Here is a 15159-nt window from a genome sequence, read left to right on the forward strand (position 1 = left end):
GTCACGACTGGATTGTCCGTCCGGTGGGCGACGTGCCGCGATTCGAGTTACGTGGCCGTCGCACGCCGGCGGGCGCGAAGACCGCAACACTGGTGTCAGGAGTGGGATACAAATTCATCGCCCTCCTCGCGGCACTGGTATCGGAGAACAGGAAAACGGGCTCTCCTGTCTCCGGCTAAATTCACGGGAATCTGTCCAGGGGTGAGAGAAGCGACCCCCGATTCCCTCCAAATTACGAGCGAGCAAATTAACCCTTCACGAGAAGCAAGATGGCGTCTCAAGGCGAGCGGGAGCCGGGGGTATTAGAAATGGATGTAGAATGTGTAGGATCCATGGTCCAGGATGGAATCCCCGAGCAGGAAATGTTGATTGTGCAGGAACACGGACTCGCCCAACTGAACCCAGGGCCCGAGGCGGCAGCGGCCGCGGTGTATGACACCTCCCCCCCCCCTCTCCACCAAGACCCTTCCCCAACCCTTGCCGAAACGGCTCAGCTGAGTGCATCCAACATGGCCCAGCTATAGCCATGCTGGCGGCAATGAACAAACAAATGAATGAAGTGAAAACGACGATGGATACAAATACAAATGAAATAAAAAACGAAATGAAAGGCATGAACGAAACGATGGATGCGAATACACAGCAAATGAGGGAAGAGATGAAAAAGTTCCGGGGTGAGACGCAGAACATGGGCCGATGCCTGCAGGCGGGCATGAAGGCCGTGGGCAGGGAACTTAAAATGGCGACTTCACGTGTGGGAGCAAACGAGCTGGGTGGGGGTGCAACGGCTGACAGGCCCGCGGTGGAGGCGGGTGAAAAAATAATTCGTGGAGCGTGTTGGGCGAGGGTCGTGACGATGACCGAAAGGGAAAAATTAAATGGGGAGACCAAAACGTGTGAGACGAGACACGAGGTGACGACAACAGAAATAATAGTTGAGACAAGGGAGGTAAAGGGTGAAGAGTTGGCAGAGACACGGGAGACAGAAAAAATAGAGGGAAGACTACACGATGAAGACGGGGTAAGTGACGCGCACGCACACACGGAGGTAGTGGAGGACAATGGGGTTGAGCTCGCGGAGCGTGTAGGGACCCGGTGCGAGCAGCGGGATGGCCTCCAGGAACGAGGGGAGGGAGTATGCCCCCTTGAGGCGAGTCACGACCAGGTGAGTTCGGTCGTGCTTTGCGAGGTTGAGGGGACGAGTGCTGTGGACGGGTGCACGGAGAGCTTGGGGGGTATAGAGGCCCCGGAGACCCTTGTGGGGATACGAATCCCCAGTGTAGTTGTCCCTGTGTGTGTGGTGCAAGGTGTGAGTGCGTCCCCGTGTGTGGAAGCGACCCCGTGTGTGAGTGGTGTGGTGGCGATGGTGCCAGAGTGCGTGCTTCCCAGCACGCCGGGTGTGGATGGGGCACCGTGTGTGAGTGTCGCCGTGTGTGTGAATGAGGCACCGCGGTTGAGTGCCCCCGCGTGTGTGGATGAGGCACGGAGTGCGAGTGAGGCACCGCGGGTTAGTGCCCCCGCGTGTGTGGGTGAGGCACCGTGTATGGAAGAGACCGCGTGTGTGAGTGTCGCCGTGTGTATGAGTGAGGTACCGCGGGTGAGTGCCCCCGCGTGTGTGGATGAGGCACGGAGTGCGGGTGAGGCACCGTGCGTGAGTGAACGGCCGTGTGCAAGGTCGCTGTGTGCCAGGGAGACCGTGTGTGTGAGAGAGCGGTATGAGAGGGAGATGTCGGTTGGCATGCGGGAGCACGCAGCCGCGTCTCCCCGTGTGAATGTGATGGTGTGGACTGTGTGCGTCGTGACACGCAGGTATGCGTGTGTGGAATGGCGACAGAGACGGCGACAGAGGAGAGAAAGCCGAGTAGCGGCTGTAGTTGTTTCGAGGACCGTGCCGGGTTCACCCAGCAGTGAGCACGCGGTTCGTGCTGTGCAACGCACGAGACCACCACGTGCTCGCTTGCGAGAGTGAAGTCCCGGTCCGGAAACGCACGCGGTGGATTTGCCGATCCCGCGGACGGACAAAGTTTAGGCAGGTAAATGGATTTGGACCGGACGGGTTCTCCACGCGATCGTGTGTGTTCAGCTCCAACGGGCAAAGCACATGTGTTCGCGTGGGGAACCCCTCGAGACTTGGGGCTTGTTTTTTTTCTGCGCACGGTGACGTCATGGCTGCACGTGGGGTTGGAATCCGGCAGGAGGGGTATCTCTGCCGGATGGCACCGTCCAAGGAGGGACGAGGAACACGTGCAGCTGCATGACGTCACGGGCAGGTGCAAAGTGCGCGAGCTCTGAGTTGCCGCGCAGGTGCTGGGCATGAAAAAAAAAAAAAAGGGAAAAACAAGCCTCACTTTCGGGTGTACAGGATTCCTGGGCAAGGGGTGGAAGACCCCCTTACCTGGGCACAGGATGGAAACTAGTTAGGGGGAAGGGTTAGCTTAGTTAGACCGACTCCATGGGGCAGGGGTAAGTCCTCATGGAGTCCGTGGAATGGATTAGGTAGAGGGATTTAGTGAGCTTTAGGTTGGGAAATAAAATGAATTTTTTGAGTTAGGAGACAGCGACAGACTGGTGAGTGTGTAGAGGGGACGTAGTTTAGCTACGTAGTGTTAAAAGGAACGTGCTGTAGTTTAAGGGACGACGTGGGAGCACGAGTTAGTTAGGGGATGTAGTTAGGAGGATGGCAGAGTTCAGTGGTGTGTGTGTTGAAGAGTTGTTGGTGAGTGAATTGGAAGCGTGTACATGTTGAGTGAGGTGGAAGCATGTGCTTGGTGAGTGAGTGAGGCCAGCGGGTCTGTGTGTATGGAGCGAATGGGGAATGCATGGTGCGATGAGTGATTGGGGGAGGAGTGACTCCCGCCCAAGGGACCCCGGGGTCAGAGTAAAGTGAGTTAGCTGGGTTAGTCAAATTGAAAAATGGAGGTCGTTTTGTTGTTGGTGGGAAAGTAGGCTCGAGACCCATTTGGAGGGTGCAGGAGCCCTGTTGACGGGCTTGGGAGCGTGGCTGCGAAAGGTGAGTATCGCTGAGTGGGTACCCCGGGCACCAGGCTAGTCGGCCGCGGTAGGCCAAGGGCCCATGGGGGGCCGGGATAGAGTAGTGGGCACGGGTGCGCCTGCTTGGTGCGGGGGCCCGGGCGCCATTAGCCGCGTGGGCAGTGCAGTGGGCACGGGTGACCCTCGGAAAGGGGCCCGGAGGCCGGCCTGCCACGTGTGCGTTTCAGGGGAGGTGCCATGGGGGCACTCCCCGGTGTTAGGGAGCTGGTAGGCTCGGAGGCAGTGTAGTGCCCGGGGGTGCCATAGCGGGAGATTCGGCAGAGGGTCGTGCCTGCCAAAGGGAGCCACGTGTCCCAGCCAGGAGACCGTGTGAGGGCACGGAGAGAAAATTGGGGGGCGAGGCCCGAAATTGTAAGGACACCAACACAGGCGACGGGAATCTGGGTTTATAGAACCAATAGTTTAAGCGAGAGGCGCTTGTTGAAAGCCCCGGGGTAGTTTAAGAGTTAATGGTTAGGGTAGATTAGGAGATGTACCCCTCCGCACCATCCATCCCCTCGCTGTCGTTGTGGGCCGCTGGACCCACTTGGTGTTAAGATCGCCGAACTCTGGGGAGGCCATTCTGAGGCTTGAGTTGGGCCTCGACACAGGACGTTAGCTCTCCCTTGTTCCCCTCCGGGAAGGGAACGTAGGGGTTGGGAGTAGGCTAGGTGACAGAATAGGTTAGCCGAACAAGGACGATAAAGGGGGTTAGGGGACGATTTATAGTAGGGAAGTAAAAATAAAAACAACAAAAAAATGAGTTGGGGCTAAATTGGGGTTTGACAAATTAAGGGAGTGGGTATGTACAGTGACAGGCAAAGGCGATAGGTTGGGAGGGAGACAGGTAGGTAGGTCCGAGCCCGCCTTCCAAGTGGCCAGCACCACCGCACCCCCTCCACCAACCTCCACTGAACGGCAAAGGCTGGCCAGCTTCATCGGCTGGCTGTTTTTTTTTCTGCAAGGCCTGTGCCGGCCAACTTCATCGGCAGCTGTTATTTTGCTGCAAGGTCTGTGCCGGCTGGATCGTCTGCAGCTGCTGTGCTGCAAGGCCTGTGCCAGCCCACTTCATCTGCCGGCTGGCTGTTTTTTCTTCAAGGCCTGTGCCGGCCAGTTCATCTGCCGGCTGTGTTTGCCTGCAGCGGCCTTCTTCTGCGGGCTGTGTTTGCCTGCTGCCTTTGCCATGCCATGCCCACTGCCCACGTTCACCAGCCCCCGTTCAATTTTTGCTTTGCCCCCCCCCCCCTGTTCGTTTCCATGTGCGCCAGGATCTGAAAGCAACAGTTTGCAAGCTGCAAGAACTGCCCTGTTGGCAGCTACAACACGGGCCTGCAGTGGCGGCCCGTGCACCGTGTTTGTGTTCATGCATCCATTCGTTGTGCTCATTGCGTGTGCCACTTGAGCTGGCACGGAGACTGCGTTGTGCGGCCCATGCACCGTTGTGGTTCACTGCGTTCAGTTCAAAAGGGAAGGCCTTGGACTGCGTGTGAGCAGCCAGCCACGTTCCCTGTCACCTGCATTGTTTGAGTCAGAGACTGCATGTGGGCAGCCTGGCTCCCTGCTAACTGCTTTCTTTTGCAGAGTTCAATGATCCTGGGCCATGGTTTAGTGTAAGATTTGTAAGTTAAGGTTAAGATGTACTGTAAATATGAGTGCGCCCCCGGCATGTATGTCTTAGCGCCGGCAATTTTATTTAAGTCGTCCGTGTGAGTGAGTTTGTTTAGATAGTTACGCAGCCCTTAGGTTATTTATTTTGGGGACACGAATACCATGAATGTCGCACTCAGGGATCCGTAGGTAAAATGTACTAGGGGAAAACTACACATGATGGCACACGAAAATTTGACGACTCGGGACGAGTCTGTAAAAAGGGAAGGGGGTAGTGTTGTGGTTACCAGATTCGCAAACCACCATTCAGGTCCCTTAGGTGAGGTATCTCGGTAAGTGCATGTGTAGTTAGGCCCAAACCCGTTGTCTAGTGGGAATACATGTCATTTATGCGAGCTGCGACTCTTCAGGATAGCCGTTTTTCTTTTACTATCTTTATTTTGGACCAATCGCCACCATCACAACCACAACATCAACCACCGACCACAACCACCGCTTCACCACAACCGCCACGACCTTTACCGTCACAACTCGCCACCATCGCATCGCCGTCGTCTCGCGCCGCTCATGGGCGCCGATGCTGGACTCGTGTAGGGCGCGCGTTGAACGGCGTGTGCAGGGTCGCGGATTTTCTGCTTCGGGGCGGGTCCGGGCGACGCGCGCCCACTTTTTGCCGTCCGGTCGGTGGGCGGGGCGGCGAGTTGGCCCCGCCCCGGGCGATCGATGTGTGCAGATTTGTGGATCGGGGGCCTTCACGCCCGCTTTTTGTCGGGCCGGTGGGGGGGCGAGTTGGGGGGTCGGGGGGGGTCGGGGGCGGGGTTGCGGGGGGATGGGGGGACGGTGTTCGTCAGTAAAAAGTAGTAGTAAGAAGTCGGAACGAGGAAGAAAGGAGTAGTAAGAAGTCGGAACGAGGAAGAAGGGAGTCGTAAAGGTCGGAACGAGGCGAAGGAGAGTCGGAACGGAGGGGACGAGCTGTGGAGAGGCGGCGAGTCGGACGAAGGGTGCTCGCGTCGTGCAAGGAGCTGCGCGCCCGAGGGAGGCCGGCAGCGCGACCTGGCCGAGGTGGAGACGCTCGTCGCACATAATAAAGATCCTCTATACCCCGAGCATCAGCAACCCCCCCCTCCTGTTTCCCCCCGCGCTGAGATAGTGCGACCAAGGGGGCCCCGTTCCCACCCCCTGCCAGGCACTGTCCACGAGGCCCGCGGGTTGCGGGGCCATCGCCGCTCCGCGTCTCATCACCAGACGGGTAGGCCCGACCTGGTCTCGGCCCCAGGCCTACCTCATTCTTGAGGGTATTTCTTTTCCTTGGTTTTGGGTATGTGTTGTCGGCGCCGTCTGTGAAGTAGAATTGTATAAGTGTTGCCGTGTGCTCGGTAGTCGGTATTAGCTCTGCACTGTGTTTTCACTTTTATGTTTGCTTTTTGTGTAAATGGAATTGTGTTTTCTTTTTGTGTGCATTTGGTGGAATTGTATTTGTGTGCTTCCCGTGTGCCGAGAATAAATGTGCTTTATTGTTGAACTGTTCTCCCGCTTCGCTTCGTCTTTTCCCCCATTGAACCCCCATCTTGCTTCACGTAAAGGGTTGGTAGTGGGCTGAATACGCCCGATAATTAATCGAACCGTCGAGGTCGACGATAACACCGCTCGGTTATTCTGATAGTACGGAACGGGTCGCTCAAGTGGCCCGTGTCCGAAGTCGACCTGCGGCGAGGTGCGATCGCCCGGTCTACCCTCCGCGTGGGTACTTAGGTAGTTCGAATTTGGCGAGCAACCCTATCCCACGCGGGGGCTGATTGGCTCGATCGCGGTGAGACCGAAAGGTCCACCCGTGACTGGTTCCCGGCGTTAGTCCGAGAGGGTCACGACTGGATTGTCCGTCCGGTGGGCGACGTGCCGCGATTCGAGTTACGTGGCCGTCGCACGCCGGCGGGCGCGAAGACCGCAACAATATATATATATACATATATATATATATATATATATATATATATATATATGTATATATATATATATATATATATATATATACATATATATATATATACATATATTCACAATGAATTTATGTAAATATCTCATTAATAATATTTTTGCTATTCATATTGTTTTTCACTAATTCTACAGGGTGATTTTTGTTTTTTTTTGAGAACCATAAATCATTCCCATACACTAAAAACTATATCTGTTGGGAACCCAATATTTTGTGTAAATGTCACCTCACGATACAGAAAGACGAAACATGATCCTGAGAGCTATCAGGTATCACGTGACCCAGCTGTGATGTTTAATGGTTTTCACTCAGTCACACCATGGTGTTCACTGTGGAAGAACGCGTGTTTCTCGTCGAACATTACATCAAGAAAGCATCCTTTAAGGAATGTCAAATTGTAATTAAAAGTCGTTTTGGTGGTCATACGAAACCTTCAAAATCAGTGATATGGAAACTGGTGAAGCAGTTCAGAGAAACAGGCTGCGTGGAAGTTGAAAAGCATATTCACCAGCCAAACGTTGTTCGATCACAAAAAGTGGATGAGGTGCGGGGAAGAATGGAAGCTAGCTCGAATAAATCTCTCAGAGTTTTAGCACAAGTTCACTGTTTGTATTCCGGTGCAAGGAAGGTGGCAATAATCAGTGACACAATCAGCAATATTCCCCCATGAAATGGTACACTCTGTGTCGGAGGGCATGCTGTGAGGAATGAATTTGTGCCTGCAACATGGGGGTGGACACTTTCAGCACTTCATTTAAGGTAATCAATTGTGTGGATCACGTCATGTCTTTCTGTAACATTCGGCAACATTTACACAAAATATTAGGTTCCTAATTGATATAGTTTTTAGTTTATGGGAATTATTTGGGGTTCTCCAATAAAATTTAAAAAAAAAATCAATCTATATTTGGTGTCATTTTATGATCTTAAAGAAAGCTTGTTTTAAGACACTAACTGTGGATCTCTTTGTTAACATACCTCTGACTAGTTGTTTTAATCTATTGACAAGTTCATTACTGGTTACGGGTGGTTACTCTCATTACTGTGTGGAATGGAAAAACATCTCGTTTATCAAATAATTTGGTGTGAAATTTATTATTATTGATATCGAGTTGTAATTCTAAAAAAGAAACTGAAGTATGAGTTTGGTTTTCCTTTTTTAAATTCGAGTTCTTTTGGATATATATCATCTTGAAGCTGATCAAGTACAAACCCATTATTAATTGCTCATAAATCATCAATGAATCTAAAGATGTTTCCACACCTTCGCGCAGTTGTTAGATCATCCCTGCACATGTTATGAACCCAATCAGACTCGTATATGTGCAGGAATAAATTTGTAAAGAAAGGGGCCAGATCTGAACCCATGGGTATCCCCACTGTCTGCTGGAGTAACTTGTTGCCAAATGTGAAGAAACTGTTGTTTCGGAGAAATCGAATACTTTCTTTGAGGTTATATTTTTGTAAAACTACATGAATATTGATTTTCCTTGACAGACCATTTCGCTATTTTTTGAGAAACTTTAATGTATACTTTATTACCTCCTGCAAATGCTTATCTAACGCTCTGTCCAATGCGGTTATGAGCTTGTCATGTGGAATGTTTGTGTATAATGTGGAAAAATCACAAGTTGATAGACATTTAGCCTTTCCCTTGTGAAACCAATTTATAAATTCTTAAAGAACTACGATGAAAAGGCAAGGTTTTATTCTGGTATTGAGAATTTTTTAATACTAGAATAAAACCTCGCCTTGTCATGGTACTTTTAAAAACATTTATAAATTAGTTTCATCGCCCCTGTAAAATGACCTGACAATGGTTTCAAACTGCATTCAAGACGTGATGATGATGAACCTCATCTTCCAAGGGTTTTTGTGCATTTTTGGGATCCAGTAAATGAATGGTAATTTACGATGTTTATCTGGAATTAACAGTCTTCTCCCTTTTGAGTGATTTACATGGTGTTGTATCAAGTTTAGTTTATTTTCGTTACTTATTTTGTAAGTCTTTGAGAGTCCAGTCTGTAAGCCCAATTCTTCCAAAAGTGTTTGAATGTAGAATGTTTTTTATACAAATACAATATTATTATTTGCTTTGCCAATTGGAACAATAACATATTGTGTTTGAAGCTGTTTTAAATAATGTCTCCAGAACGTTTAAAATTAATTTCGGATTATTGATTCGAACTTTTCTTTTCAAATCACAATTCTCTGGTTTTATATGTTTCTCTACCTCCTACAACCATAACACCATTTGTGTGTTTGGTACTTTATGTTTATCAATTTGTTCTCTCATCCATTCCCTCAATCCTATCGTTGTAAGCTCCGTTGCTTTATTTCAGTTAATCATTTTATTTTCTCTATAATTTGGTCCTTTTGTAAGGAATGCATGTAATTTTCAATCTGTCACTATTCTGAGATCACCTGTGATAATGTGTTTATGATGTGGATCTTTAAATAAGCAATGTTCACCATTACAATGATCTGTATTAGTTAACCATTCCTATACATCTACAGATTGTAGTTTTCTTATAGTTGAAGATTTTCAACTATTATTTCAAGAAGATTATTTTGTTTGTGGCAGATATAGGACAAGTTTTGTAATTGTAAATCCCACAGTTACACACTTTGGATTCAAATAAGTGTTCCACATTGGCTAACCCAGAATGGCCACCTCCTACAGTAAGGATATCTGAGTTAACTCCAGCATGACCTTGTCACGGAACACAAATCCTCTGAGGATGTTATATTATATATATATATATATATATATATATATATATATATATATATATATATATATATTATATATATATATATATATATATATATATATATATATATATATATATATATATATATATATATGTCCTCTGAGGATGTCCCCAGGGAGGTGAGTTCAGCTGGGGGCTGCCCTTCTTCACCTTTCATTTTGCTTAATGGGATCATTTTGATCGTTAGAAATATAGAAGAATCACATAAATGCAAAATAAACATCTAAATATACCGTATAAGAAACAGTGAGTCGGACTTTCCATCAAAAGATAATGACAAATCAGTGGCAGAAGCCTCACCAAAAGAAAGAAACACACACAAACACACACACACACACACACACACACACACACACACACACACACACACACACACACACACACACACACACACACACACACACACACACATACACATCTCCTTTTCGCAATAAATGCAAAAACTCGTTTCATTTCTCTTGTGGTTCCAGAACCAAACAAACAAGATGTAAACAAACAAGTTAACAACCCTCACAGTTCACACTCCCCTCACCCCACCTCCAAAATGATTAATAGTATCATCATTTTAAACTTACCCTGTGCATTTAGAAGCCCCAGGTATGACCTTTCCATTGGTGTTCAGAAGCAACCATACCAGATAAGGTGTTTTCCTCCAACTCTTTCATTGTGCAAAGGCACAGCCCAGTTTTCTCTCAGGCACTGTTTCAAGTATTTTTGGCTTCTGTTAGAAGCTTTGTGAGCCATTTTCGGGAACAATCCTTATTGCGCACACACGATAGTTCACATGCCCTGAAGATCACTATTTCTAGAGATGTCTGCGTATGCACACTGAGCATTCTGGGGCAAGTTATATCATTTTGAAAGTTCTGTACTTTACATGACTTCACTTTGGCTATGGTCTTTCATATCTCACTTACATGGCAGTCATAGTGGAGTAACGGAGAAGAGGAGGGATCAATTGCTCAAACTTCTGAGAACATTCGTGGGTTTAGCTTTAGTTTTCCTGACATTGTCAAGCTTGATTTTCATGCGGAACATTGTGTGGCTAAAATAATTAGAAATTGGGAGTTAGATTGGGGAATGCGTTTTTGAGTTTGAATTGTTCGGAAAGGAAGTGTTAAATGTGACTTCAATTCCATTTTAGTTTTTGTATCCTTTTATATTTAATGGTTTTCATTTCAATGAACGTATTATTTCATTATTGTTTTAATTCCAATGTCTGTGGATATGCAATCGCTGAACTCCTCATCTCTAACTGTATCACCACCCCCTCCACCCACCTGAAAGAACTAAAATATTTAGGTGTGTGTTTGTGTGTCTCTGTGTGAAACTTGGATTCACATTCATTCAGCATGCATCAGATTCAGATTAATGGAAATGCACCCTCACTCATCACTCCTTATACATCTTCAGACAAAAGACGAGGTGTCGCGTTACTCGGTATGTACGAGTGTGTACTGCTTACCGTGCTGTGCAACTTTCCTTTCTTGTTCATGGCAAGGTAGAAGTTGCTATAAACTCCCTTTACAGCGACCACTCCTATGTTCACTGATGATATTTCCATAACACCTGCAACACAGTATATAGATGGTTGCAGTCATGTGCTTACAAGCGTGTATCCTTAAACAATGTCATTCCTTTTGCTCTCTTTCTCAAAGCCCCCACTGGGTTATATCTATAAAGGTTGATGTGATTATCCCACTGTACTCTCTTTACCACTTCACAGAAATAGTTTTTGCATATGAATATTCAAATAAATCGTTTGCCGTTCTTTCAATCTATCAATATGTACTTTAACCCTATGCTGAGCATGAACCTAACTTAATATGACATCCACGCCTCTTTTTTTGCTGCCACATTACACCCCTATCTGAGCGGCTCAAATAGGTTGTGTCACCTGAAAGCACTATAGTAAGTAACTGTTTTGGATGGATTTAACTCCACAGGAGAACAAAACCAGGACATAGCTAATAGACAAGCATGCTAAGAACTGATGAGTTATCCTATCTTCCTGAAGTCAACAACACTGGTTTTCCATGAAGGTCTCCATTCTCTACTAATCAGGCTTGACACTACTTAGCTTCTGATATCTGATATGTTTAGGCACATTAAAAGTTGGTATGAAGAAAAAGTGTTCCAGAAAGAAAGACATACTGGAAATAATGCATGGAATGATCTTGTGATCAACTACATACTGTTCATTTGCAGCAATCAATAGGTCTTTGATGTGACTGCTATTGAAGTGCCCCCTTTGAGGTGCTGCCAAACAGTCATTTTGTTAGCCCTGAGAGGACTGTTTCCACTGGAAGAAAATGCTCGCTACAAAGGATGCACAGGTGGTTAATGGGCCAGGTGAAGTATTCAGGTCAGTTGGTGCAGTTAATTTCCCAGGTGTGTTGGGTGGAGGGGTGGGGGAGGGGGCAATCACATTGATTCCTTGATAGACTTGAAACAAGCCACGACTTATAAGAGGGTTTGATTGATTGATTGATGATTGATTGATGTTATTCCACACTATTCTGCGGGGCTTCAAGGTAGTCGACAACTGGTCGCGAATTTTTCAAAGAATGAGAATACCGCCTGTACAAGTAGCTACCCCATCACAGGGTGTTTGTTGTCAAAGTAGACCAAACAAGACAAAACTTTATAATTTTACCAACACACAATGGTGAACTCTTGGAAAAAAAACAACATGGAAGTTTTACCATCCACAAGTGAGTGTTAGCAAACAAACAGTCTGCTTAATGATCCCATTGATGCAAGGTCTGCCCTGCAAAGCACCAAGAGGGGAGTTTAATGTTGGGTCACGATTTGAACCCACATTGGATGCCTCAAAGGTGAGTACATGACCTCTGAACTCTCATGGCTCTCCTATTAACATCTAGAAAAGGAAAATCTCAGTCGTGGATTGCAAAAGCATATTTTTAAAACCATATTTTGTTTAAGACTAAAAAGGATATTTATAATCCATATTTTGTTTAAGTCTAAAAAGCATATTTTTAAACTATATTTTGTTTGTCTAAAAAGCATATTTTTAAACCATATTTTGTTTAAGACTAAAAAGGATATTCATAAACCATATTTTGTTTAAGTCTAAAAGCATATTTTTAAACCATATTTTGTTTAAGTCTAAAAAGCATATTTTTAAACCATATTTTGTTTAAGACAAAAAACATATTTTGCTTAAGACTAAAAAGCATATTTTTTTTAAATCATATTTTGTTTATGACTAAAAGGCATATTTTTTAACCCATATTTTGTTTAAGTCTAAAAAGCATATTTTTAACCCATATTTTGTTTAAGTCTAAAAAGCATATTTTAACCCATATTTTGTTTAAGTCTAAAAAGCATATTTTTAAACCATATTTTGTTTAAGACAAAAAACATATTTTGCTTAAGACTAACAAGCATTTTTTTTAATCGTATTTTGTTTCCGACTAAAAAGCATATTATTTTTCAATCATATTTTTTAAGACTAAAAAGTATGTTTTTAAACCATACTTTGTTGAAGTCTAAAAAGCTTATTTTGTTTAAGACTATAAAAAGCATTTTTTTGCTTTAGACAAGTGTCTTTCTGCATTGCTTTCTGTGGGTTCAATTTCCATGGCTTAACAAATGTGGCAAGTACACTAACCATCTCCCAGGATGAGTGCAGGGCAGCCTCCCTCCTGTATTGGATTGATCTGGGCTGGTTTATGGGGACTTACTTTGCTGATAACTATTATGAATGAGATGTTTTGTTACAAAGTATTTAATCCAAAGCTCTTCTCATTGAGTGGTTTGTTTGCTTTTGGCAGTGACCCCGGTTTACTTACAGGCCCGTGAGCTTATCTACAGTTTCCGGAGATGCTTGAGTGTGGATCCCACTTCATCCGGCCGGTTCGTGCTAATCCGTTACCCTTTGTCATGTGAGCCGAGGTTGAAATCTTTAGATTACCAGGCAGTGTTTCTGTAACGACAAGCTGTCAGAGTATGCTACTATCGCTTCCACAGTTCTTGAGTGCAGCTATAATTTACATTTTGTTCGCTTATGAGATGGATTACACCAATCCCATTATGAAATGCTGTTGATTTTAAAAACATTTTGAAGACTGGTAATAGAGCAAAGTTTTAATTTGTTTATTTTTGGAAATAACAAAGTAGATCATGGATGGGGATCGAGACAGACAAAATGTGGGCAAGAAGATGAAGATGGAAGACTTTTCGAAACAAAAAAAATATGTAATAGTATTCTTCATTACCTGTATAAAATACAGCCTCTGAAAGAAAGTAAAAACATTTAATATCGATTACAGGCCCATCTGTTATAACTACATCCAGTACTTAAATATAGCAGTGGGTGAATGATACTCTGATGAAAAATAGATGAAAAAGTTGGAAGACACTACATGATTCTAGTACTCGTAATGATGAAGATGGTTGAGGTATTGAGCTGAAAAGTATTCCAGGATATCTGATTATGATTGAGTTTAGATCTTGTTAACGACCTTGCTGCAAATTGAGGTGAGTTTACTTTCTCGAGAAACACGAGTATGAAGCGCAGTTGATTATGTTTGACTTCTGTGAAGAAGATAACCAAACCAAAAGGTTGAAATGGGAACTTGACTGCAAAGAGTGGTTTCAACAAGGCTGTAGACATATTTGCTTTAATTGTGAATTCAAATTAGAATTGTTGTGCAGCAACCATTGACAGTCTGATGGCAGCAAGAACAATGGTATCACATCCAAAGTATCACATCTACAGTGAAGCACAGTTGAGGATCAGTACAAGTTTTGGGATGCATTTCAACTGACGTTGTTAGTGATTACAAAAATTTATGGTGCCTTGACCATGAGTAAGTATAAAGGAATCTTCTAGTCTCTGTAAAAGTTATTGTCAGTCTGCATTACCTGACAAGAAAAACAATGGATTTTATCAACTAAAAATTGAAAATGGTACACCACAGTGGGAAATAAGGTGTGCTAATCTTTTTAGCATTAGTCCAAATCAGAGCAAAAAAGCTGTGTTCCTTAGTTCAACTTTCCATTTCAACCCTGAGCTATTATAGGCCTTCCTCCACAGCTTGATGGAGTACTGCTCTCTCCTCTGGGCTGGCACTCAGCCTCACATCTTGCTCAGCTTGGTGCCATGGAAACCAGGGAATTCAAGATCATTGGAAACTTCTGCACTGAGGAGGAGTCTATGGGCCTATCACTTTCCCACCGGAGACAAGTCGGTGGTCTCTGTGTCTTCTACCGCCTCCTTTCTAGTCTTGCACCCTCTGCTCTTTTCTTGCTTTATCCCCCCCCCCTCCCCAGTTTTCTGCAGGGTTCACGTGGTCGACCATCAACCTCCTTCTGGTGAAACAACCGAAATCCAGAATCACTGTTCACCTCTACTCATTCATTACTCTTTTTTTTTTCCTGCCAGTGGAAACGTCTTCCACATTATTTTCAATCTTTTTCTTCCCTGCAGGTCTTCAAGACAGCTGTTCACCACCCCATCCAAAACCATGATCTTCTCTACCCTCGTTAACCCTCCCTCCAAGCCCAAGCCCTTCCTAATTTCCAGTTTTTCCTTTCAGAGAGCTTTCTTCTGTCCACCCCTCATTCCTCTCCACATCTCTTATTGTCCAAGTCTCCCTCTATTTTGTCCCGGAACCCTGTTGGTGTGTTTCCTCCCTCTCTTTTTCCTGTTCCTTTTGTTCTGTTGCATCCTGATCCATTCTGTGTTCTTGTTCCTCCATGAGCCTCGACTTTGTATGATATATATAT

At 45.4% G+C, this 15159-nt stretch overlaps 1 protein-coding gene across 4 annotated transcripts in view; it reads right to left on the reverse strand.

Moving 5' to 3' along the window:
- The window catches only part of FGF10 (fibroblast growth factor 10), a 115660-nt gene that overhangs the window by 15228 nt on the left and 85273 nt on the right, over positions 1-15159 (reverse strand). For all 4 annotated transcript variants that reach the window (XM_085850073.1, XM_085850072.1, XM_085850074.1 and 1 more), the window contains one exon: positions 10871-10974. In XM_085850073.1, coding sequence (XP_085706199.1) covers positions 10871-10974 — 104 coding nt within the window. The remainder of the gene's footprint in view (positions 1-10870; positions 10975-15159) is intronic.

Source organism: Eptatretus burgeri, chromosome 12, assembly GCF_056783735.1.
Source record: "Eptatretus burgeri isolate ZD-2024b chromosome 12, Ebu_testis_v1, whole genome shotgun sequence".
In the NCBI taxonomy this organism is placed as follows: domain Eukaryota; kingdom Metazoa; phylum Chordata; class Myxini; order Myxiniformes; family Myxinidae; genus Eptatretus; species Eptatretus burgeri.